Source organism: Macrotis lagotis, chromosome 5 (genome assembly GCF_037893015.1).
Source record: "Macrotis lagotis isolate mMagLag1 chromosome 5, bilby.v1.9.chrom.fasta, whole genome shotgun sequence".
Lineage (NCBI taxonomy): Eukaryota > Metazoa > Chordata > Mammalia > Peramelemorphia > Peramelidae > Macrotis > Macrotis lagotis.
In genome coordinates this window covers 228,670,786-228,694,660 of record NC_133662.1, presented here as the reverse complement: position 1 = coordinate 228,694,660, position 23,875 = coordinate 228,670,786, and the positions used below count along the sequence as shown (strand labels likewise).

General features: G+C 47.8%; 2 protein-coding genes and 1 pseudogene across 6 annotated transcripts; 1 reads left to right on the top strand and 2 right to left on the bottom strand.

Moving 5' to 3' along the window:
• Positions 1-1,263: 1,263 nt before the first annotated feature.
• On the bottom strand, positions 1,264-8,492 carry ECM1 (extracellular matrix protein 1). Of its 3 annotated transcripts, XM_074188726.1 has the most exons (12): positions 8,324-8,492; positions 6,125-6,184; positions 5,959-6,042; positions 5,717-5,788; positions 5,072-5,146; positions 4,824-4,880; positions 4,477-4,521; positions 3,964-4,286; positions 3,322-3,702; positions 2,514-2,734; positions 2,198-2,285; positions 1,264-1,588 (listed from the first exon to the last, which is right to left on the bottom strand). In XM_074188726.1, exons 1-12 carry the CDS (start codon positions 8,391-8,393, stop codon positions 1,358-1,360), a joined length of 1,707 nt encoding a protein of 568 aa, XP_074044827.1. In that variant the 5' UTR covers positions 8,394-8,492; the 3' UTR covers positions 1,264-1,357. The 3 variants fall into 3 exon arrangements, with proteins under 3 accessions (XP_074044827.1, XP_074044829.1, XP_074044828.1); XM_074188728.1 differs by lacking the exon at positions 3,322-3,702; XM_074188727.1 differs by lacking the exon at positions 5,959-6,042.
• Positions 8,493-8,638: 146 nt separating this feature from the next.
• TARS2 (threonyl-tRNA synthetase 2, mitochondrial) lies at positions 8,639-23,761 on the bottom strand. 3 transcript variants are annotated; one of them, XM_074188719.1, is made up of 17 exons: positions 23,103-23,756; positions 22,888-23,011; positions 20,936-21,060; positions 19,879-19,996; positions 19,716-19,780; positions 19,406-19,484; positions 14,449-14,598; positions 14,167-14,265; positions 13,687-13,904; positions 12,957-13,119; positions 12,625-12,762; positions 12,361-12,438; positions 11,986-12,086; positions 11,605-11,706; positions 11,196-11,268; positions 10,620-10,734; positions 8,639-9,534 (listed from the first exon to the last, which is right to left on the bottom strand). In XM_074188719.1, the coding sequence occupies exons 1-17, from the start codon at positions 23,414-23,416 to the stop codon at positions 9,386-9,388; spliced, it is 2,211 nt and encodes a 736-aa protein (XP_074044820.1). In that variant the 5' UTR covers positions 23,417-23,756; the 3' UTR covers positions 8,639-9,385. The 3 variants fall into 3 exon arrangements, with proteins under 3 accessions (XP_074044820.1, XP_074044822.1, XP_074044821.1); XM_074188721.1 differs by lacking the exons at positions 8,639-9,534; positions 11,196-11,268 and having other exon boundaries at positions 10,626-10,734; positions 23,103-23,760; XM_074188720.1 differs by lacking the exons at positions 8,639-9,534; positions 10,620-10,734 and having other exon boundaries at positions 11,247-11,334; positions 23,103-23,761.
• LOC141488572 (mitochondrial import inner membrane translocase subunit TIM14 pseudogene) lies at positions 17,340-18,436 on the top strand (annotated as a pseudogene).
• Positions 23,762-23,875: the final 114 nt, after the last annotated feature.

Here is a 23,875-nt window from a genome sequence, read left to right as displayed (position 1 = left end):
GAGAAGTGCGGACACGGGCACAGTGTGGACGCAGCTGCGGAGCTTCGGAAGGTCGGTGCGGGGCAACCCTGAGAGCCGAAGCCGGAGGCGGCTGCGGGGGGCCCGGGGGTTCCGGGCGCGTCCCTGGGGCCGCTCGGCCCTTTCGGGGCGCGTGGCCTCGCTGCAAACGGCGGCTCCAGGGCCAAGTGCAAGGGCGCCGAGCGTCCCACGTGGCGCCGCGCCCAGTCGGCCCGGGCCCGCCCTGCCCCCAGCCTCCTCATTGGGTGTGCCCCACAAGGACGGGCTGTTCCGACCAATCAGGGCACGGCGGGGCGGCGCGCGTGTGGGCCGTGGGGCGCGGCCTGGCATCCCGGAGCACTCAAGGGCGAGCCCGAGCGGTGAGGAATGCGTGCCACATGCCCGGCCCCCTTGGCCTCGGGGCCCCCATACCCGCCGAGGGCATCCCGCCCGCGCAGGATCCGAGCCCCCCTCTTCTTTGTAGCCCGCGGCGGTGGTCGGAACCCTCGGCCCAGAGCGGCCGTGTGACCGTGGGCCAGCCCCCTAACTTCTGTCTGCTTCGGCTTTCTCCGCCGTAAATGAGGCGGATAATAGGCCTAGACGGCGATTCTGCAAATCCCCTTAGCACGCGTGTTGCGGTTGTGCTGCCCTGTCCGCCTGTGACCCCATGCAGGGTTATCTGGGCAAAGACACTGCGTGGTTTGGCATTTCCCTCTCCGCTCATTTGACAGATGAGGAAAATGAGGCAGACGGCCTTAAGCGACCGGTGTAGGGTTACACAGCTGCGAAGTATCTGAGGTCACGTTTGAACCCGGGTCTTGAGGCTCAGAGCACTGGGGCCTCCCAGCTGCCTCAAGCACATAATAGGTGCTTCATAAAGCTTTCCTTCCCTCCTTTCTTTCATCCTTCTCCAGCTGCTTTCAAGGCAAGGATTGGGAGCCAGGGGATAAGTCAGGTCACCCTTCACCAGTAAGTCACTACCCTCTAAGCTTCGGTTTGGAAGTTGGCCGGGAGTCCCTCTCAGCTCTAAATCCCAGTGTCCATAAATAAAGAATAGCATTGAAATGGTTGGAAAGAGATAAAAGTATCAGGCACAGGAAAACGAGGCCTATCTGGTGTCATTATAGGTCTTTCTTCTATTTTTCCTGATCAAATTTATACTCATTACCCTACAGTCAGGGAAGAAGAGAGTGGCTCCATAGGAGGAAACAGGCCCAGGGAGCAGTGCAGTGTGAGATGGGGAAGAGACAAACAAGAGCGACTAAATCCAAGGACTGTGTATTTATTAAAAGATGGTTTGTCATAGAGTGAGAGCTCCTTTCCTCTTTGGGGTCCTCGCTAAGACTTAGCCAGGTGCGGTTCATTCTCCTTTATGCTCTGGGGTGGGGCCGGCAGAAGGTAATTCAACTGTCCCTTTTGCCTCTGGGTTCTTGGGTTTCTGGGCCACTCCAGACACTAAAGCCACATTTCTAAGGTAGTGGGTATTGAAACAGCTGGTTTGTGCGTCTCCAGGGGTCTCATCACAGCAGTAATCGGTATCCCTCCATAATTCACGCCGGGAGTCGCAAAGATCTTCGATGAAGGCTAATTTCTAGAAGAGGGAATTGCAGAGAAAGGTGGGTTCAGATTGTTGGAAGGGAACAAAACCCCGGTGCCAATGGTTCGTTAAAGAACGGAAGGATGTTGCAAATGAATTTTTCCTAGAATTGTTTCTATTCCCCTCACCCCTTGCCCCATTCCCCAACCCACCCCCCAGATCCTTGCAACTCTTTTCTCCATCTTCTCCCAGTATTCTTTTTAACCCCAGACCCTCTTCCTCTTCCATTGAAAGTCCTCCTAGGCCCTTTTTGTGAAAAAAAAAAGCAAAGCCCCATTATATGAAGCTGGAATCCAGATGACAGACAGATGTGCAAATCTGGAAATGCTAGAAGGGTTCCTGAGAGTTGGAGATAGAAGAATGGGGCCCAGCTTGAGGCCCAGAAGAGGCATGTGAAGAATGGGGGTAGGGAGAATGGATTTGAAACTTCTGGATCTGAGAAAATAAATTCTTCCTCTTCCCCCTCCTTCTGCTTTTCCCCTAAAAAGGCCTCATTACTTCAGTTTGTATATTCAAGGTACTGAAGAAGAGAAGCCAGCTGAGTTGGCAGCACTTGGGTCTGGTCTCCTCAGCATCCCCTCCATCTCTCCCTCCTAGACTTACCTCCTCCTCTGCACAGGCCATTTGCTCTGGTGGTGGCAGTTCGCAGCAGCGGGCTGTCATGTTCCGGATAAGCCCGGGAATCTGTTTACTGAATTGGGAAGAAAATAGGGAACCTTGTGGCAACTTTCTCTCTTTTCTTCCTCAGAAAATTCTCAGTTCAAATCATAACTCATGGGAGCCAAGCATGGACTCATGCCCTGGAGGAGTCCTTCTTTCTTTCTAAGACAGTAGGTGTTTGGGGGAAGTTAAGACACCTAAGGACAAGGCTTAGCTTCTGTTTTTCTCTAAGTGTTGAGGAAAAGGAGAGCAGACTTACTGCTTGGTGAGGATCTTTCGGTGTCCACAGAGTTGCTTCATGATGTCAGGAGTAATCCGGCTGAGGTCAAGGGTCAAGATGTCTTGGTCATAGTTGGGGTAGGGAGCGTGATGGGCGAAGCAGGCGTCACGGGCAGAGATGGGAGAGTAGTGGCAACAGAAGTGGTGATGTGTCTTCACTGCTGTTTCCTCTCGACAGTAATTGTCCAGAGCCTGCTCCCACTGTGTGAGAAGGTGGAAAGAGATCAGGGTGGGTGGAAACAGGGAAGGAGATGGGGCTAACCCTCCCTCAGCTCTGTGTATCAACTGAAGCTGTGAGGTTTGGGAGGTTAACTTTGTCTGAAAAAGGGATGGACCTAAAGCTTATGATGGATGTGGGCAGGGAAGAGGAAGGCTGGAACATGATATGGCATATTTTCAGATAACTGGAAAGAGATAAAATAGCTCAATGGATGGACAGGGTGGTACATATTGGGGTCCTGGGTGGATGAAGAACAGAAGTCTTTGGGACCAGGTGTTAGAGATGGATGCAGGATGGAGACGGATGGATGTATGTAGGAGGCGGATTGATGGGCAGGATCAGAAGTCGGAAGTGGACAGACTGATGGATAGAACTGATGGATGGGATCTGAAGTCATAAGTGGCAGACTAATGGACTGGATCAGAGGTCGGGTGATGGACTGATGAACGACGGGATCAGAGGTTGGAAGCAGACTGTTGGGATGGGATCAAGCTGGAGGTAGACGGACTGATAGCATCAGAGGTTGGAGTCAGACGGTGGGATCAGAAATTGCGGGGCCTTCACTTACTGCCTGCAGGGCACAGGTGTAGTTGTATCCTTGGTGGCAGCAGCGACTGAATTTGCCTTCCAACCGAGTCAGGGTCTGGACCTTTCTCTGGATGTGATCCATTGATGGGAGTCCTCGGGGAATAGATCTGAATCGCCTTAGACGGCAGATGTTCCTAACATTTTCCCGTGTGGGAACTCCCGGGGGGAAGGACAACTCCAGGTCAGAGGAAAGCTTGGGGGGAGGTTTGGGGCAGGACCCATGGAAAGACTGGTAGTCTGGCAGGGGGGCATTATCTTGGAAGCAGGAGAGGCGGGCCTCTCCTCGAAGCCAACAACATGAATAGTGTCTGGTCTTGACTGAGAATTCAGACTCACAGAACCGAAACAGGGTATCTGCCCACTAGAGCAAAAAGAGTCGGTCATTCCAGGAGTGTGAGGCCCACAAGCCCCTTCTCCTTTCAGATTCAGACAAAGACAAACACCAGGAAATAAGCATTGTCACTCCCCTTCCTAGGGAGACCAAGAGCAGAATTATTGAGAAAGGACCCAGAAGATCCATCACTTCCCCTCTCAAGCTTCCTGCCCAGGGACTAAATGTGGTCTGGAGCAGCCTCTCTTCCCTCCCAATCTAGCCCATGTCTTTTCCCCAGGTAATACTCACCACAGCGGTTGCACAATCCAATTGGTCTGTTTTGAGAAGGCAGCAACGGGTATATCCCGTTTCCAGAAAGTTGAGGGCATTACCCTGGCGGCTGAGGTGGGAATGTCCAGTCTGAGGCAGGTTCCAAGGGCCATATACTACATGCTTGCGGTCAGGGAGACAGATCTGGTTTATGTTGTCTGGGGAAGGGCGCCCAGGGGGGAAGTCATCTAGTTGGTGACCCCAGCCCCCGCTGCGGGGATCTTGCTGGCAGTGCCTGGGTTGGCTGTGACGTGAGGCATCTGACCTAGGATGTTCATTGATCACCTGAGGAGTTGGTATTTCTGAATGAAGGAAAGGTAGAGTGAGGCTACACTTCGATGAGGCAGGGGTTGGGGAGAGGGCTAAGAAAAGGGAGAAGGGGGGAGCTCAGGGAGTAGGCTCATTTAGTGCAGGTAGGTTATTGGAAGGAAGGATTGGAATAACACAGAAGAGAAAGAGGCAGAGATGGAGGGATTCATTCTTAGACCTTACCTTCCCTCTGGGCATGGGAGTACTCTTCAGGCTGAGAAGGATTGACTGGGAAAGAGAGAAAAGTGGTCAGAGATGGGGAACCCTGACTTCTAAAGTCCCAGGGACCAACTCTCTCCTTTTCCCAGTCTCCTTAGACTGAAAAAGAATACTAGAGAGCAAAGGGAATTTATGAGATAGTTTTGGGTCATGGAAAAAAGTCAGGAGATCTGGATTTAAGTTCTGGTTCCACCACTCTAAGCATGTTATTTGACATTGCTCATCCTCAAGTCCTTCTTCGCCTATGACATGATGAGAGGAGGCTAGGTGAGCTTTTGGATTACTTCCAGGTCAAAAATGGTTTGACTTACTTTCTTTCTGTTGTTGAGAAAACTCATCTTCCTTCGAAGGATAGGGATGATGCCCCACTGTGGCAGGGAGAAAAAGGGGTAAGGATGAATAACTGGCCATGGTTGGCACAGAATCATCTCCAGAGGAGAGGACTTGTTATATTCTCATTCTTTGTCAGGGACAGTTAGAAGGGGTAGGAGTCAAGACTGGAGAAGGCATTTCTTTGAGGTCAAGAAGGCAGGAGGGTAGACAAAGTGAAAGGAGTTACCTTCTTTCTGTTCTATGGGTAGATGAGGGGGCTTCACTTCCTCTTGAAGAGGTATGGCTTCTTGAGGAACAGACTCTATTAGGAGAGGAAGAAGATAAACAATTTCCCTTCATTAGACAGGGCCCTAGACTCAGAGAGGAGAAGGAGTTCAAGTGGAAATTTACCATTCTCCATCCCGAGAACCAAGCTAGATGCTACAAGACTGGGACTAGACTTATAGGGGGTGGAGGGTGTATCTTCCAGAGTCACACAGGCAATCCACGTAATAGAAGAAGGCAACGCATGGGCCATGGGATAGGACAGTGGTCTTGTGGAAGGGGAATAAGAATGGATTTTCTTGACCATAATGAGCTGAATTAGAATAAATATGTATTATATGGAGGTAATTTCAACTCAAAGTGAGGAGAGACTTTTTTGAACAATTAAAAGTTGTCTAAACTCTCAAAATTTAGGCCGTTGTAGCAAATTCATCCTCAGTGGATGTCTTCAAATGGAAAGTGTTTGCCTACTTTTGGAGGGTAGGAGGTAGATTGCTAGGGAACCTGTGAGATTGCTTCCAGGTCTTGAGATTCTAGTACTCGGAGGGATTCTTCTTGCCTGCCATCTTGGGAGGTAGGAAAAGGGACAAGCTGAGGGGTCGCTCACCTTTTTTCTCCAGAGGAATTCTCTGAGGGTTCTGTGCCTGCTGGAGAGGAAAGTCTTCAAAGATGTAATCCACTGTGGGAAAAGGAGACACTAAGGAGCTGGAGGAAGCTAGAAGGCTCTAGAGGAAGAGAAAGCTTTCCCTCCTTGTTTTCAGGTATCATTCTTGCACCCCAATCCTTGCAGAAAGGAAGACCAAATTAGGAGATTTGGCATTTGGGCTGAAAGGGAGAGTTGAGACTTACCTACTTCCTGTCCCTCAACAATATGCTGGGGCGGGATGGGGTCCTTAAGGGGTCTGGAAGGGGCAGGGGGTGCTGCAAAGCCAGCTAGGAGGAAATCGTTCCGTCAGCCATGATTTCCAGAACTCGTCACCTTCCCCCCATCTCCCCCATCTCCAGACCTCCTCACCTTCTTGACTAAAAAGGAAATGTTCTGGAATCAGCTCTCTCTGTTCAGAAGGCTTCGGTCCTGGGAGGAAGAACAGGCAGGACTCTGGTCAAGGGGGTCTCATATGTTTCCAGTTCATCCCTAGTTCTTTGCCGGCGTGTCCCTTGTTTTCTAACTACAAGAAGGATGTTTGGGCAAGAGGGAAGGGCGCTTACCTCCCTGCTCTGCCTGAACTTGAGATGAAGAGATAGCGCTGAGACTAAGCTTCAGTTCAAGTCAACCTAACTCTTTTACTCAACTGTGAGTTCTCCAAGGACATCTTATTTACCTTTGTAGCTCCAAAGGGCCCACCACACAGCCGTGCACATACTGTCATTCAAGATATTTAAAAAAAGCCAAATTATTGAAAAGCTCTTGACATACATGGACAAGGCCTGTGACTGACAAAGGGAAATCTTCCACGTTACCCTTGCTCTTTTACTTGTCTTTTCCCATATGTTTGACTGAGATCGTCGGCTGACAGGGTGCCACCGAGTGACCCCTCCATCCTGCCTCACAGCCTCGCCCCGGACTGGCTCAAAGGGAATGTGGTCAAGAGGTTGGGAGGGGTTGCTGAGTCATGAGACTTTCTGGTGATGGAAGGAAGAAGTCTGAGCCTTTCTGTGGATCTGGAGCCCTGGCAATATCTTTCCCTCAGGCACACTGGGCTTTCTGAGGCCATCTCGTTTCTTCCCTATGGCCCGTGGCCACAGGAGTGTCTGCCATATTTTCAGTGCAAGATGCTCTGGCTACCTTCAGATCCCACAGGGCGCAGTGGCACAACCTCTCCCCACTCTCCTTTCTCTTCCACAATTCCTCCGTTCCTTTTAAGGTCCCTCCCTGATACACTCAGCCCCACCTACCCAGTCTGTCTCCATTTGATGATTTAGATTAGCTGCCCCCCCCTCCACTTTTCCCCTCTTATTCCGGAAATGAGAGAACACAGAGGGAGCCTGGAGGAAGAGACAATAATTTAAGGGAGGACATGTAGAGAGATAGAGACCTGCAGAAATATTTGGGGGGGGAGGTGGAGGGGGTGTTTCTTTATCCCCAGTATCAGAGCTGTCTAAAGTATATGCATGTGAGATCATCTATCCAGTAAAATATAGCACTTTGTGAACCTCAAACCCCTTATGTGTTCACTGTAATTATTATCTAGTCTGACTTTCTGACTTTCTTAACAGATGAGAAACCAAGACGTTGACTTGTCCAAGTTCACAGAGTTAGAAGTTGCAGAGTTGAGACTCAAACCCAGGTTTCCTGACTTTAAATTCAGTTCCTTGCTTCTTTGACCCCTTTAGATGGCTCCAACCCCTCCAATGTCTCTCCTCTGGCAGGGATGTAGGGGGTGTCCAGGAGAGCCCAGAACCAGTTCTGAGCAGCCCCTCCCTCCCTGTCTCTAGACACCACTTAGATGTCTGTGTGAGCAGGTATCCTTTGCTGGGTGAGGAAGGAAGCAGCATTAATCCTCTTTCACTCCTTTCAATCAACCTGTTTGCTGGTTGGTTGGGGAGAATGTTTGGACACATTGTCTTCTGGCCTCCCTGCCCCTAACCCCAGGGAGAGTTCTTCCTCTTGGAGCACCTTCTACAGTCTTTTCTTCTATGTCTCCCAGCTTGTCCCTAGAGAGTAAGAGGTATAGGCCAAAGGCAGATGGGATGGGGATGAGGGAAGCTGTCCCTAGCCATCCCATCAAATGCCTCATCATGGTATTGAGGCACTTTAGAACTTTCGTGTATAATTTTTCAGGCCTACAGAGAACTTTCCTCATAAAAATTCCAAAATATGCAAGTAGAAATGTTAATACTCCCATTTTACAGATGAGCAAACTGAGGCTCTGAATAGCTTCTCCAGGGTCAAAAGTTACCATCTGACAATTTGAAGCTAGATCTTAAACCAGGAAGAGCAGTGTGCGGACCACTATACAACACCATCTCGAGTCAGTAGCTCACTCCCACAAATCTTTAAGCACCGCCTGTATACACAAGCACAGTGCTAGTTGGTGGGGGGGTGCTCTGGGGGCTCCCAGTGGCTTCAGCAGAGGAGCCTGGAAGAGTTCCAAGAACTGGAACTCCATCCTACCTCATCCCAATCTTATCTTTACCCCCACTCAGGAGCTCCTTGCCTCTTCCTGGGTCCTCACCCCCCTTCCCCAGCCCGGACCCCAGCTACCAGACTTACCTCCCTGAGAGGCTGAGGCCCCCAAAGCCAAAACCAGGAAGACCAAAGCTGTTGTGGACAGCCACCCCATCGTGGGGCCAGATGTTCAGATGTTCTCTGGGAGAGTTCTCAGGGACCAAGGCCTGTATCTGTGGTAGCAGCTACTGCTGTTGTGATTTTTTATGTAGTTCCTCCTCCTCTTATAGGGCCAGGCCTTTGTGTTCCCGCCCTCCCCCGGGGCTTCCTGACGTGACTCACTCTAATCCCTGGCAACTTCCACCCCCTCCCCCAGTCCAGGCAGAGGTCACAAAGATGCCTGCTCACATGAGGCGACTCCTGACTTGAATTCCATGCCCCCTCTGGAGTCAGCTCTTTGGGATTCCCTTCTCCCTTCCCTCCCCCACTGACCTGATAGGAAGTTGGGGTTTGGCCAACGCTGAATGACCTTGGATGGCGGTATTTGGTTAACCCTCTAAAGGGAACAGGGAGCTTGGGGCTGGGCAACAGAGAGCCAGGCACTTGGTACTTGAGGATGAGTTAATTCACTTGGTATTTTCATTGCAGGGAGAGAATTTTAGATTTGGAACTCCCACTCCCTTCTTGTATCTTGGTTCCTCTATCTCTCCTTCCTTCCCCCTAATGTGGGTTTTTGGGAGTCTGCTAAACTGGAAAAGCACAAGGTGCTATCCCCCATCCACTGCTGCCTTTGTTCATGGGAAGCAGGGGATCCTGTCCTCCCCTCCCAGGGCCAAGAGGAGAAGAGTACCCCTTTCCCCATTTCTTTTACCCAGACTGGGACAAGACAGACAACTGGAGGTTCAAGTTTTTATTCTTTTGGTTCTTTTCCACATTTCCATCCTCCTTTGGGAGTCAAACCCTGACTATTGATCTTTTCAGGGGAGAGAAGGGATGCCCTCTGTACCTCTTCCCACCAACTCTAGTCAAGTGCCAGGGAACCCCTTCCTCTCCCTCTGGCCTTCTCCCCAGGGAAGCAACATCCCCAATTCCCTGCTCTCTCCCACCATTCTTGAGGGAGGGCAGTGGCTCAGTCCCAAAGCCCCTCTACTTGTGCTCATGATGGGCTCAAAATAGCTCTTCGGCATTTCGGACCCTGGTGTCCTGCAGCTCTCGAAGCCGCCCGACAGCCTCTGTGACATCCCGCTCTCCGAGCTGGCGGCCGTCTCTAGTTCGAATGCTCACTGTCCTCTGACTCTGCTCTCTGGCACCTACTACTATTGGGGAAGGAAAAGGCAAGTTAGGTGGAAAGAGAGCAGGGAGCTTGGCTCCCGAAGCATGAGGGGCATTGGTTCACTTGGACTTCATGGAGTCCCCAAGACTTCCTCAAAAGGCTTGTGGCAGAGGAGGAAGAGTTAAATTTAGCTGGGTCCCTGGCTCTCAAGCCTTCAGCTTAGATTAGAAAGAACAGTTCCTCCCCTTTCCTTCCCAACTTCCCCACCCATTATCATTTCCAGTCAGGAATCCAGGGTTAGTGTGAGCAGCCTGCAAGAGACTGACAAAGAGAGATGAAAGAAGGTCACCAACAACATAAGACAGATCCAGGCAGACCAAGGCAGAGAAAAGGGGGAAGAAGCTGGATCTTGGGGGGAGGCAGGGGAGTCGAAAACAGACTAGGGGAAGATTTGTTTTCTACTTCTAGAGGTGAGGTCCAAGGCCTGGGAAAATGGGGAAACCAAGGCACTAACAAGAATCAATAACACATCTGGAGCAGACTCTTGCTATTCATGAACTCATATGAGCTTTACCACAGGGCCTGGGAGGGAGCTTAACTTCCCCATTATTCAGGGATGGAACCTCAGGGCCTCCTAGGGACATGACTAGTCATGCAATCCTCAGATTTCCGAAGCAGAATTCAAATCCAGGTCCTTCTGAGTCATGACTTCTCCACTATGCTAGAGGTGATGTTCCCAGCCCCAGAATGTGTCATTTGTGTCTACAGTCCCCAGGGCCCAGTCAGAGCCCAGGCTAAACAAACAAAGACAATTACTTAATAGCCTCATTAATCTTTCCTGTCCCTTTTTTTTAAAGTTGAAAAAACCCAATTATTCCCAGAAGTATAAATACCCTGGATGGGAGAATACAATGGAAACTGGGGGAAGAAAGGGGTAGGGAAGCCTGGGCATTGGTACCAAAGCTATGCTTCAACTCCCACTTCTTTAAGCCCTAGAGGAGTGATGAGCCTCGGAGAGTTTGAATGAGCTGACAGTTCACTGGGGAAGAGGAGGAGGGAATGGCCAAGAACAGGTAGCAGCCCAGGATTCAAGGTGCCAGCTCCATTCCCCCATCTAGAACCACTTACCAAACTGGAAGTTATACTGGGCAAGCTGGGCCCGTCGAACTCTCCGGCTGAGGGTCAGGCTCGGGTCCTTATCTACGTCACCCACTAGTCCTGCTGCTTGCAAGGCACTCTGTACCTGGTGGGGGGAGATTTGGGAAGAGATGTTGAGAGTCACTGGAAGCCAAAGGGCCTGGAAAGCCTGACTAAAGGCCTGGTATTCTTCCTCTTCATGAATCTGAGTGGCATTCCAGCCCACCTGGACAACAAGCTGTTCACTCAGCTTGGCCTCCATGCCTTCACAAAGTCTCTTGCACTCCCTCATCTGTGACTTTCCAATTATTTCTTCCAAGACTCAGGGGACGCTTCCTTCATTCCCTTTAATTATCCTGATCTGGGGAGATGTTGTATTCCCCCAACAAAATGGAAGCTCTTTGGGGGCAGGGACCATTTCATTTTGTTTTTGTAGTTCTGTGGTAGGGGCTTAAAAGGTTTCTTGAATATTTTGCCCCTCCCTGGTTCCCATTCCTTCCCTCCAAGGTTCTTAGTCCTGACCCCTTCCAAGGCCTACCCCAAGCTCCCTACAGGTACCCCTCTCACCTCCCGGGCATAACCCTCTTGCTCAATTCCCACGGGGATGACCATAGCCTGGAGTGGAGAAAGCCACAGTGGCCTGGGGTTGAGGGAAGAAACAGTGCAGAGTTACCTCTCCCTGAGCATGGAATGGAGGTAGTAAAGGCTGGGGGAAGAGAGATGGAATGAGAATACATGTTCAAAGAGTTGAGAGACTTTGGGGTTACATGAATCTAAGTTTCAGAGGATCCCAGTTTTAGAGTTAGAAGGGAACTTAAGAGGCCCCTACCCATCCAGGTCCCCCAAATGAGGACAAAGGTTCAACAACCTGGCTACAGTTACACAGTTCCTGAAGCAGGATTTGAACCTAGGTCTTTTTCTCCACCATGCAGGGTGGGGTGATAAGAGTTCAGAGATTTGAGATCAATGGTCTTACCATTTACCTCCATAGTTCTCAGCCAGCACCCCCAACATTCTCTCCACGGAACCTAGCACTGCTCGGTGAATGAGGACTGGGCATTCCAGGACCCCTGCTTGCCTTGGGGGGGGGGGGGAGAAGACAAGGTCAGAAGAAGAGCCCCCAGAGGAAACTCCCTTCAAGGGAGCTGGGGAGGGCAGAACTGTCTTTCCCAGAGAACATATGGGGCGGTTTTGTTTCCCTTTGTATTTCCAGCACCTTAAACAGTAGGCACTTAATGAATGTGTCAAGCAGACACAATATTGATTTCTGACAAAAAGAGAGAGACAGATGGTACACTCCCCTGGAACAGATGCCCAGGAATCCTGGGAAGGGTCTGGAGTGGGGAAGCCATCATACCCCATATACTGAAGGCCAAATCTTAAAGGCAGTTGGAAGTCCAGCTGTATTGTCCCACACTGATGGGGTCTTCCGAGGGCATCCTGGATATGAATATCAATCTGGAGGAAGATGGTTACAATATATGGAGTTAGATCATGAAATCTGGACCTGGGAGGGACCTCAAAGGCCATTTTAGTACAACCCCTTCATTTTAGAGAGGAGGAGACTGACAATAAGGGAGATAATGTGACTTGCCCAAGGTGACCCAGATTTCTGGGGGAGGATCTAAATCCAGGTTCTCTGACTCTGGAAGCAGTGAATGGTGTGTCTACCATGTTGTGCCCTGCCTATCCCAACTCCCTCACCCACCCCTTCATCATCTAGGCAGCTCACCTTAGGTCCATAAAAGGCACCATCTCCAGGGTTCAGCTCCCAGGGTTCTCCAAATTCATTGAGGGCTTGTTGAAGGATCTAAAGGAAGGTAGAATCCCAGAAGAGTTCCCCCTACCCCTTCAAATCGTTTCACCCATTTCCTCCAGCTTGGGAAGCACTGCTTTCTCCTCCCAGACAAACGTGGAAGGTGCCAGATCTAATTTCTCTCCACCAACCCCATGGAGGTTTGTGGCTCCTGTACTCATTTTACCCGTCACAACTAACCTGTTCTGCCTGGTCCCAAAGATAGGACTCTCCTAGGAAAGAAGTCGGCCTAGTCGACAGCACCATGTGAAAGGAGAAGCCAAGGACTGTGTAGACAGAGCGAAGGAAATCAAGGCATCCTTGGATCTCAGACTCTAACTGTGGGACAAGGAGGATGGGAGGTGGAAGTTTAGTTGAGGGTTTGACAAGGTGTTTATATCCAAGAGCCATGCTGAGAAGGGGAGACATCGGGACAACATGGTGCTTCAAAGGGCACTTCTAAGAGGGTAAATGAGTTAATGGGAGGGGCGCTAGAAGTTTGTGGAGAGCATGAGGAGTAATGCAGAAATAACCTGATCTGGAGCACAGAAGATATGAGCATCATCCTGCTTGAACCTTCGAAGTCGAGTCAGGCCCCCCAGACTCCCTGAGGCCTCAGTTCGGTGCAGGGCCCCAAAATCAGCCAGTCGTAGAGGCAGTTCCCGCCAAGACCGGGGACGGTGTGCAAATATCAGACTGGGCATGGTGGAAGAGAAGGGAATGAATTGAAGTTTCCTGAGAAGATGCAGCTCCTCTGACTTCCAACCTCCAAAGGAATGATGGGGTCTGCTTTTCCTTTAACAATACTCTTCCCAGCTCCTGAAACATCCTTTTGTTTGCCCTTTATAAGATTTCAAGACTGGGTTTCTTGGAGAAGTCAGCTCCTTGACTCTCTGGGCTATCAGAGCATTTATGCCTTCGTTTTGTATTCTAGTACTTTCTACCTCTCGATGTAATTATTATGTCATTTAACATGTCCTAATGTATCACCAATTAGATTGTAAGGAACTTGAAGACAAGAATCTGGTGTCCTGACTACTCTGTGCTCATCAATGCAGAGGAGCTCCGTTAACATTCGCCATTTTACTAGTCATACAAAGCGAGGGCTGAAAGGGACATTAGGGAACAACCAACCAATCTAACGCCTTCAGTTTTCCAAGGTCACCAAGTGAGTTAGTGGCAAAGTTAGGACTAGAACCTGGACCTCGTGACTCTCAGGTCAGTTCTCTTTCTAATATCCCATTCACAGCTATCCTTGCTCACCAGTGGGCAGGGCAGTTCATGGGCTTAAGGGCCAACATGTCTCGAGGCTGGTTGGTGGAATGTTCGTTTTGACAATCAGTAGACCCATCAGGCTGTGGAGGCCGAAGCACAAACATGTCTTCACTATAATGCTTCCAATGTCCAGACTGCTCCCACAGCCTTGTAGAGAAGAGTGTTGGGGTCCTCACTTCTGAGAACCCTCGACGGGCATATTCATCCTGGAGAAGATAGAAGAGATCAGGAAGAAATGAGAACTCCCATTCCCCTAATCTAGCCATTACATGACCAAAGCCCCCAGAACACCTCACACCTGTGTTCTCTTTTCCATGCTCTCTACCACTTGATCCTTGTTCCCCTATTTATACACACACAGCAATGCATTTTCTCCTTTCTTTGTTCCAGCTCCCTCAAGAGTGACTATTATCTCATTTCTTAGTGATTCCCTCCCTTGCCCTCCCTCAAGGTTCTGGTTCTTCATACCCTGATGAAAGTCATCAGCATGTTATATACTCTCGTCCCCCGCGGCAGGAAAAAGCAGCTTCCAGGGCTCAACTCATGGAAGAAGAAAAGTTCCTGGTCCTGGAGATCCACAAATTGGGTCAGGAGTGACCTAGTCCCTGTTCGTCCCAAGCCAGGTCTTCCCTTCCTTCCCACCTAGGTCAGCCCTTTCTTCTCAGGGTCCATCCAAGTTAGGCCTTCCCTTCCCAGTGTCCACCTGAGTCTTCATTCATGCCCTTTCCCTGGTGACCAATACTGACTTACTTTCCCAATGCGTCTGTGGTCCTTTAAGGCTGCCTCTTCCCTCTGTTTCTCCCAGGCTCTCAGCCCCTCAATGGTGGGAAAGGAAATACCATATACTCTCTGCAATGGCTCCTCTGCCCCCGAAGACCCTGTCCATGATGAAGATGAGTTCTGAGGGAAACACAGGAAAGGGAAAGTGGAAAGGGTCTCAGAGAAACATTCACTGTGTTCCCATTGGTGAAATGGGGAGCTAGCATGGTTGCCCTTCAACTGCCTGTGAAAGACTGTCTTGTCCTAACTCTCTTAATTTCCACATCACCATCAGCAATGAGATACCTTCATCCTGCTGGCTCCCAATGATCCTTAGGATTCATGTTTAACTCTTCTTTCTTGTGTCATCCAAATTTTGGTCTGAATTATACTTCCTGTTTCATTTTCACTGTCACTGCCAGGTCAGGTCTCCCCCTTCCATCACTTGGATTATCCCCTTGTTCCCTTCATCAAGCCTCCCATCTCTCCTAGTCAACAATATATATGTGTGTGGAATACCACAAGCTCCAGTTTTCAGAAGTCTGAACTTCCTTTTTATCACATGGAGTTACTAATTTTCTAGTTACAATTCACCTTATTGTTGGCATATAAAATCCTGTGTCACAGTTGGGATTTTAATTGCTATTGAAGATAAGTATCTTCAGCTACCTTGCATTTTAATTTAATACTTTTACAAATATTTACACAAAATCATCTGTTTTTCTACATAACCTGTAAATAGAGAAATTTAAGTCACTAAGAGTCAAGGGAATAGTCCCAATAGTCTTGCCTAGTGTCCAAATTCTTCTTCTGGCTCCTACTCCTAGGTTCTTTCTCCATCTAGGGATATATGGACCTGAGCTCTATTCCTGCAGAATAGAGCTAGTACTCCATGTTTGACTTTTTTCAACCTGCTGAATTTTCTTCTAGTCTGAGAAGTCTTCCTCTTCTCTTTGCCAGCTGTGTCTAATCCTTCCCATCCTACCCCCCCTAATTTGTCCCTAATTCAGAGTAGCTTTTCTAGAACCACCCCCTTCCGCTTCTGCACATTTATACTCTATTCCTTTACCACAGTCAAATGTCCGAGTTCTTGTTCTATTTTGAAATATTTGCATTAATAATTGTCAATACACAGGATGTCATAATTTTTCAATTTTCCCTTTTATATCTCTATTAGAATTCTCTATTCATTCCTATTTACTTTTCTCATGTGATTGTAGTGTGTATTCTATTCTCATTCTAGTTTTTTCCTTCTAATCTGCATTATTTCCCACAGATCTTTTCCCGATTTCTCTTAATTCTTCACATTAGTTGATATTTGCTGCATTATAGAATTCTAATATAACAATATGCCACAATTTATTTAAGCCCTTTTCTACAACTCAACATTCAGGATGCTTCCATTTTTTGCATCAGCAAATAATGAAGTCACGAAAATCTTTGTACAGCCTTTAAAAAAGATCCCAATGACCCTTAAAAGTATCAATGTAATTGTTATTCAATTAAAAGTATAATTATTGTAGAACTCTGATAGAATCAAAGGACCTGGAATATGATATTTTAGAAGGCAAAAGAGCTTGGATTACAATCAAGAATCAACTTCCCAGCAAAATTAAGCATAATCTTTTAAGGGGAAAAAAAATGGACATTCAATAAAATAGGGGTCATTCAAACTTTTCTGAAAAAAAAAAAAAGACCAGAAATTCTTTAAATGTGAGACTCAAGAGATGCATAAATAGCAAAGAAAAACCTTCAACATGTTATACAATATAGTAGATAATAATTGTAACTCTTGAGCACTGTGTATTTCTGTTAAGACGGTTAGCAGTATCTTTAGAAAGTATGGGGATAAGTTGATTTTGATGTTATTTTGATTTTGATATTAAAAAAAATTAAGGCATGAAAAAAGAATTGTACTGGAAGAAGGTGGAGATAGAATAGGGTAAAACACACCACATGAAGAGTCACAATGGACTTATTTGGCTCAAAGAGAGAACAACATACACTCCCAATTGAGTTTAGAAATTTATCTTACCCTACAGGAAAGTGGGGGGGGGGGGGGAGAAAAGGGAAGGAGAAACTGATAAAAGAAGGGAACATTGAGGGAGGTGGTGGGCAAAAGCGAAATACTGGTAAGAAGGATGAAAGGAGAGAGAGAAAAGTATAAATAGGGAAAAACAGGATGAGGGAAATGAGTTAATCATTAACTGTGAGTGTGAATGGGATGAATTCTATAAAATGGAAGTAGACAGTAGAGCGGATTAAAAATCAGAATTCTATATATGTTGTTTACTAGAAACAAATGATTTAGAGAGACATGCAGCGTAAAGGTAAAAGACTGGGAAAGAATGAAAGAAAAATGAAGGAAAAAAAACAGGTAGTAATCCTGATGTCAGACAAAACAAAAGCAAAAATAAACCTAATTAAAAAAAGGTAAAAGAAACAACATCTTGCTTATAAGGTACCATAAACAATAAGGTAATATCAATACTAAATATACAGGCACCAAGTAGTCTAACATCCAAATTCTTAGAAGTGAAGTAAGTTCTGGGTGGAGCCAAGACAGCAGCCTGAAGTTAGCATGCTCCCAGAGTTTTTCCCTATATATCAAATGAAGCAAACCTACGCATAGGCAATATCCTGGCCAACGATAAACCAGGGATCAGACCCTAGGCCCAGCACAAAAAGCTTGGGTCTATACTCCCTATACCCCAGGAGTCGAGCTCAAACAATCAAAATATGTAAAAAAAAAAACTAAAAACACAAACCATAGAAAGTTACTATGCAGAAAGAGATGAAGAAAATAGTGAAAAATTACCTACATGGAAAGTCTCAAAGGAGTCTATGAATTTGACTCAAACCAAAACCTCATAGAAGAACCAAATAAGAGTCAGGCCGTTGCACTTTGCAGACGCTGTGGGTAACCCCGGCGTGGGCACTCTGGGCGCTGCAGGAGCCGAGGCGGCGGCGCGGCCTGCGCCAGGGGTGGAGCGGGGCCGCAGTGGGTTCCAGCCATGGCCAGCACAATGGTAGCAGATGGACTGACAGTTGCCGCTGCAGTATTTGCAGGCCTCTATGTTTTGCAAACCATGAAGCATGTGGAGCCTCAAGTAAAGCAAGCTATTCGAAGTCTACCAAAATGTGCCTTCAGTGGTGGCTATTACAGAGGCAGATTTGAACCCCAAATGACAAAGTGAGAAGCAGCACTAATATTAGGAGTTAAGTCCTACTACAGGCAGTAAAGGGAAAATTAGGGATGCTCACTGACGAATCATGCTTTTAAACCACCCAGACAAGGGAGGATCTCCTTATGTAGTGGCCAAAATCAATGAAGCTAAAGATTTATTAGAAAGTCAAGCTAAGAAGTAAAATTAGTACACAGATAATTTTAAATTTATATATACATCAATTTATGTATAGGAGTCCTGATATTTTATAATAACTTCATAAAAGCTGTAATATTAAAAAAAACAAATAAGAGAAGAAGAAGAAAAATGGGGATAAAAAAAGGAAAAAAAGAAATGAGAGCTATGCAGGAAAAATATGAAAAACTGACCAAAGAAATCAATTGCTTTAAAAGTAAAAATAACCAACTGGAAAAAGAATGTAACTCTTCAAAAACTAAACTCAACCAACTGGAAAGGTAATGCAACTCAGCAAAAAGTAAAATTAACCAACTGGAAAAGAAACACAAAAGCTAACAAGAAAATAAAATCCTAAAAATTAGAATTGAACAAATAGAAACTAATGAATCTATGAGACCCCAAGATCCCATCAAAGTCAAAAGGTAGAAAAAAATGAAGAAACCGTAAAGTAACTTTTAGGAAAAATAAATGACCTGGAAAGTAGAACCAGGAGAGATAATTTATGAATTACTGACTTACCAGAAAGTCTAGATCAAAAAAAGCCTGCAAAATATCTTTCAGGAAATTATCAGGGAAAACTGTCCAAATCTGCTAGATCAAGAAGACAAAATAGTAACTGAAAGAACACACAGAACCTTCTCTGAGAGAAGTGATGTGAGTTATAGAAAGAAAAAGATAGAAATCTATACTAGTGGGGGCACCTCAACCTGTCTCTCAGCATTAGATAATCTAATCACAAAAGAAATAGAAGTTAAAGAAATAAAGTAAGTTAGATGAGGTACACCTCTTGAGAAAACAATGGGGATGAAACGGAATGTAGCATTTTCTCAGTCATACACAGTACCTACACAAAAACTGATGTGTATTAGTTCATAAAACCTCACAATAAAACGCAAAAAGGTAGAAATATTTCAGTAAATATTTCAATAAAAATTACATGAAATAATGGGTCATGAAAAGATAGACTAAAAATCAACTGGAATGTAATCTAATCCTAAAGAATTAATGAGTCAAACAATAAAAGTATAATCATTTTTGTTAACTTTTACTGACTGCTGGGTTACTTCTTTTTTTTTTTTTTTAAAGTTTTTGCAAGGCAAACGGGGTTAAGTGGCGTCTTGCCCAAGGCCACACAGTTAGGTAATTATTAAGTGTCTGAGGCTGGATTTGAACTCAGGTACTCCTGACTCCAGGGCCGGGGCTCTATCCACTGCACCACCCAGCCGCACCTCAGGTTACTTTCTAAAATAATTCTGCAAGTATGGAATTTACTAATGATGGATGAATGTAACTTTGTCCCACTTCCAAGAATTCTGATTTTGTTATTTTTAATTATTTTAACTAATTTGAATTTTTTTTGGTGGTGGTGGCAGCGGCAAGTAAGGGTCAAGTAGATGAGGCCAGATTTGAACTCAGGTTCTCCTGACTCCAGGGTCAGTGCTCTATCCACTGCACCACCTAGCTGCCCCTACATCTGATTATGATGTAGGTTATGTCTATCATATTTACCATATTTTCCCAATCATTGTTCTTTAAGTTATACTGTACAGACTTCCCCTTTTCCCCCTCCTCTTTTCACTGACCGTCAGGAGCTTTAGCACACCAATCTGTCCTGCATGTCGAAGGTGAGGACCCTTGCAGAGGTCCACTGATGTGCCACATCTGGGAGAAGGAAGAAAGTAAAGGGTAAGCATCCCATGTTTTTGAACCTCTAGGTTTTCATAGCTTCCAGGTACTGAGGAAAGGATAACTGGTGACTGAGGGAAGATATGGAAGACAAAACCCAGCCCCTGGACCTACTGCAACGTCTTTTATTATGGCAGAAATGAACTTTTCTTCAGACAAAAAGAATAATTTTTAACTACCTCTGGTTTCTATTGCTTGTGTTCTTACCCATATACTGTAGCAGTTGGCTCCTTTATTTTATCTTCAATTATCTGAAGCTTAAAAGGGTTATCCTGGGTGAGAGGAAGTCAGAAGTGATATGTTATTGAGAAGACAACATTTCCCTTGGAACAAAGTGATGTGGAAGGCAGTGTCCCTGACCTCTTCTGACCTTAAAAAGCTGACGAAGCTCCTCTCGAGAGGCCTCCAGCCGCCGGAAAGGATGGGCAGCAGCCACGATCCTCTGACATGTCTGTTCTAGGACTGGAAGCTCTGAGCCCCGCACTGTCCTAGAAAAAGAATTGGTTAGTTTACAAATGAGATGGACCTCTTCCAGAGTACAGAACCTGAAACAGGCAGTGGAAGATCCCGGAGGAAAGAAGAGATATACAGGTGCTGTCTCTAAGTAATCTCTTAGAATGTGGAGGGAGACAAGATTCATTTGGAGAAGGCAGAGGGACACAGACAGAAGCTACTGTGAGAGAGAGAGAAGAAACTGAAAGACAGATTACAGTGAAGAAACATGGAAAATTGTTGTGTTTGACCTTCATTCTCAAAGAAGACAACTCCACCATGGGAGGTGATGCCATGACAAGCACATGAACTGGATTTCAGTGAGGGGGGGCACTGTGCTAAGTCACCAGCTTCACTTTCTCCTCCAGGGCTATATGAATCCAGTAGCCAGATAGGAATCAGGATGATTGGAGGTGGCCCTGGATATGTAGCAATCAAAGCTAAGTCACTTGCCCAATAACATACAACTAAGTGAGTGGCAAGTGTCTCAGGCTGGATTTGATCCCATCTTACTGACTACTAGGTCAGTATTCTATTCACTGCCCCAAATCAGTAGTAGTGAGGAGAAAGGTCAGGAGAGGTTAAAGAGGGAAGGCTTATTAGTAACTTAGATCAGAAGATCTGAAAGGAAAGAAAGAACATGAATTTTAATTAGTGAGGGGAATGTGAGAGCTGGGAACTGGGGGAAGAAGACTATTCCTTCCCCTCCTATGCTTGGCAAATCAAACAGTTTTCACTGAAACCCTATTCTCTCCATGAAAGACAGGCAGCCTGAAGAAGCCCTTCGGAGTGCAGAGGAATTAAGGTCCCATTCTAGACAATCTTAACTCAGTCACTTTGCATTCTCCAAATTGAAGACTATTCCACCTCCAGAAAATGCATGCTGGGGAAAAAAAGAAAAAAAGAACCTCCTTTTGCTCTTATTCTCCACTCACCGATTCCCTCCGAGGGAAATGTCATGGTAGAATCCACCAGCAGTGCTGGGGCCCCGACAGAGGAGGGCCCCGAGCAAATATTCAGCAGCTGCCCCCAGAACATGGGCACTGGAATGCCAGAACAACTGGAGTCAAAAGAAAGGAGTAATCAGTCTATTTCCTTCCAAGCCTCCCAATTTACTTTAAGCTATTTAATTAGCTTGTTACCCTCTTAACCTCAGGTAACTTGGCAGAAAGACTGTAGAAGGTGGAAAGAGATTAGACCTCAGGAAGAAGGTAAAAATGTAAAATGTTAGAGCCAGAAAGAACAAGAGATTTTTTAGTTCAACTCCCTACTTTTATGGGTGAGGTCAATGAAGTCCCGAAAAGTGACCCAGAGAACGTCCAAGTCAAATTGCTACATAGTGGAAGATCTCCTGGTTCTCTGATGTTTAGCCCTAGTTCTATTTATTACCTACTCTGCTTCCTGCAGTAGTCCTGGATAAATGAAAAGAGGATATAAGCAAAAAAAAAGTGATATTCCAATCTATATGAAGCTTTAATTAAGCGGACAACTATTTGACTTTTGGTAATCCCATGTTACACTTGCTTCTTACACTTAAGAAGGCCTTGGAGTGTGTGTGGGGGGGGAATGGCTAGGTGGTGCAGCGGATAGAGCACTGGCTCTAGAGTCAGGAGGACCTGAGTTTAAATCTGGTCTCAGAAACTTATTAATTACTTGGCTGTGTGACCTTGGGAAAGTCACTTAACTCCACTGCCTTGCCAAAACAAAACAAAAAACTTAAGGACTTTGGGCAGGACTCAGTCTCTTAACTTCCTTTTTCAGAATCCAAAATACAGAATTCTCTCAGTTTTTCCACCTTCCTCTCGTGCTCTCCCCAAATATTTTATGGGTTAAATTTGAGTTAGATTAAAGTCAACCTGCATCAGCTGAGCAAACTAGGATAGGAGAAGGTGGAAAGCAATGTGGCTATGGGGCAGAAATGGTGTAGAAGCAAGCTCAGAGGACTAGAGTTAGCTGAACTGAGCATGAGTGCTGAGCCTTAGTTTTCTCATCTGTGAAAGGAGAAGCCTAGACTACATTTTTTTTTTAGACTTTTCAAGGCAATGGGGTTCAGTGGCCTGCCCAAGGCCACACGGCTAGGCCATTATTGTCTGAGGTCACATTTGAACCCAGGTCCTCCTGACTCCAAGGCCGGTGCTCTATTCACTGCACCACCTAGCCGCCCCCTACATAACTTCTTAAGTTCCTTCAAACATCTAAGGCTGATGATCAGCACAAAAGGCCGGGATACATATAAAGATATGTTTCAGATAATCCTCAAAGTAGTTATGCTGGTGATGTCTTTAAGTGTTGTGTGCTATTTCTCTGTCCTTTCTATCAGTACATGTGAGTGTTACATGCTAGGGAAGCGAAGGGAGAGGCGGAGGGGCAGAGAGAGACAGACAGGGATGGAAAGAATACTAGCAGAAGCTGCGGATTTTAGGCAAGACAGTTAAGCAACCGGAGTGGAGTGACTGAGGAGATCGAATGAAATGGGAAACCATACAGAAGCTATATAACTTCCCCTATTCAACGTCCAATATAACCAGGAAAGAAAGGAGAAAAAACATTGGCCTTAAGATAAGATTCTGTTATGAGGAGTACAGGAATGAATGTAAAACACTGCAAACTTCAAGCTCAGCTATTATAATTACCAAGCTGGAGAGGTTTTGAGGAACTTGGTGGTGGATGCTGCTAAACTCAGCTACATGTGGAGCGGCTGCGTTAGCACAACTGAAGCGTTTCTGTCGGGAGGGCAAGTCGCCGAGCGTCTGGGAGGTGGCGGGGCGCTGGCTTGGCTCGGAGGGTAACGGAGCCGCCCGCCGGGGGCGGGGAGGGCAGGCGCGGGGTCACCCCTGGGCATGCGGCCACGGGCGCCCTCCCGAGCCGCCCGCCGGGGGTCACTCACCGCTTTTCCTTCAGGAGAATCAAAGGTCAGGAAGTCCAGGTCGGCGTCTCCCTCCAAGGGGCGAGTCAGGTCGTAGGCGACGCCGTTGACGCGGGCGGCCACCGAGGTTTCTGCCAAGGTAGAACTGGGCGGACGGAGGGGCCGGTCAGGGCCGGGAGGCTGCCGGGGGAGGGGGCCGAGGGGCAGAGGTCAAAGGGCGGGCCGGGGCCACCCACCTGATGCGCAGCGCCACCTGGTAGGGCGTGGTGCTCCAGGCCTCGCCCTGCAGCCGGCGGCCCCCGGGCGCCGAGAGCCGGATGGGGCGCCGCTCGCTCCGGGCCCGCTCCGCCGCGCGCCGGGCCTGCGCCGCCCACAGCTCCTCGAACAGGCCCAGTCTGTCCGCCAGCCGCCGGGGAAGGGCCGGCGCCGGGGCCCCGGGCAGCAGAGACAGCGCGCTGCGGGGGGCGGGCGGGGGCAGCGTTCCGGGGGGCGCCCGGGGCCCGCAGCCCGCGGCGCTGCGAATCGGGAGGCCCCGCCACGGCCGCCGCATGCTCGCGACCCGGCGCCGGGAAGCTCACGCAGCCCCGTGCCGGAAGCGGCTCCTGCCGGTCCCCTTCGTTCCCACCCGGTTTCCGGCCCGAGAGCCCCGTCGCTCATTGGCTGAGCCGACCGTCGCTCCAGCGTTCTGGGAACGCTTGAAAAGTCATTCCCCGGGCAACGCGGGGCCGGCGGCCGAGGGTTCCGCCGGCGCGGGCGGCCCGGATGCCTCGGGCACCCCAGATGCCTCGGGCACCCCAAGGGCGGCTTGCAGGGGGCGAGACGGACCCGCCGGCTCCCTGGGAAGGCGCCCGGAAGTGTGTGCAGCCCCTGGGACTCGTGAGCACGTGACAAAGCCCCTCCACAAGCATCCTTCCTGGGGGGGGGTCTCCGCGCCCCCCCACTGCCCAGCCCAGACCCAGCCCCCCATCTCCCAGCTCCCCCCCACAGCACATCCGGACACAACGGAATG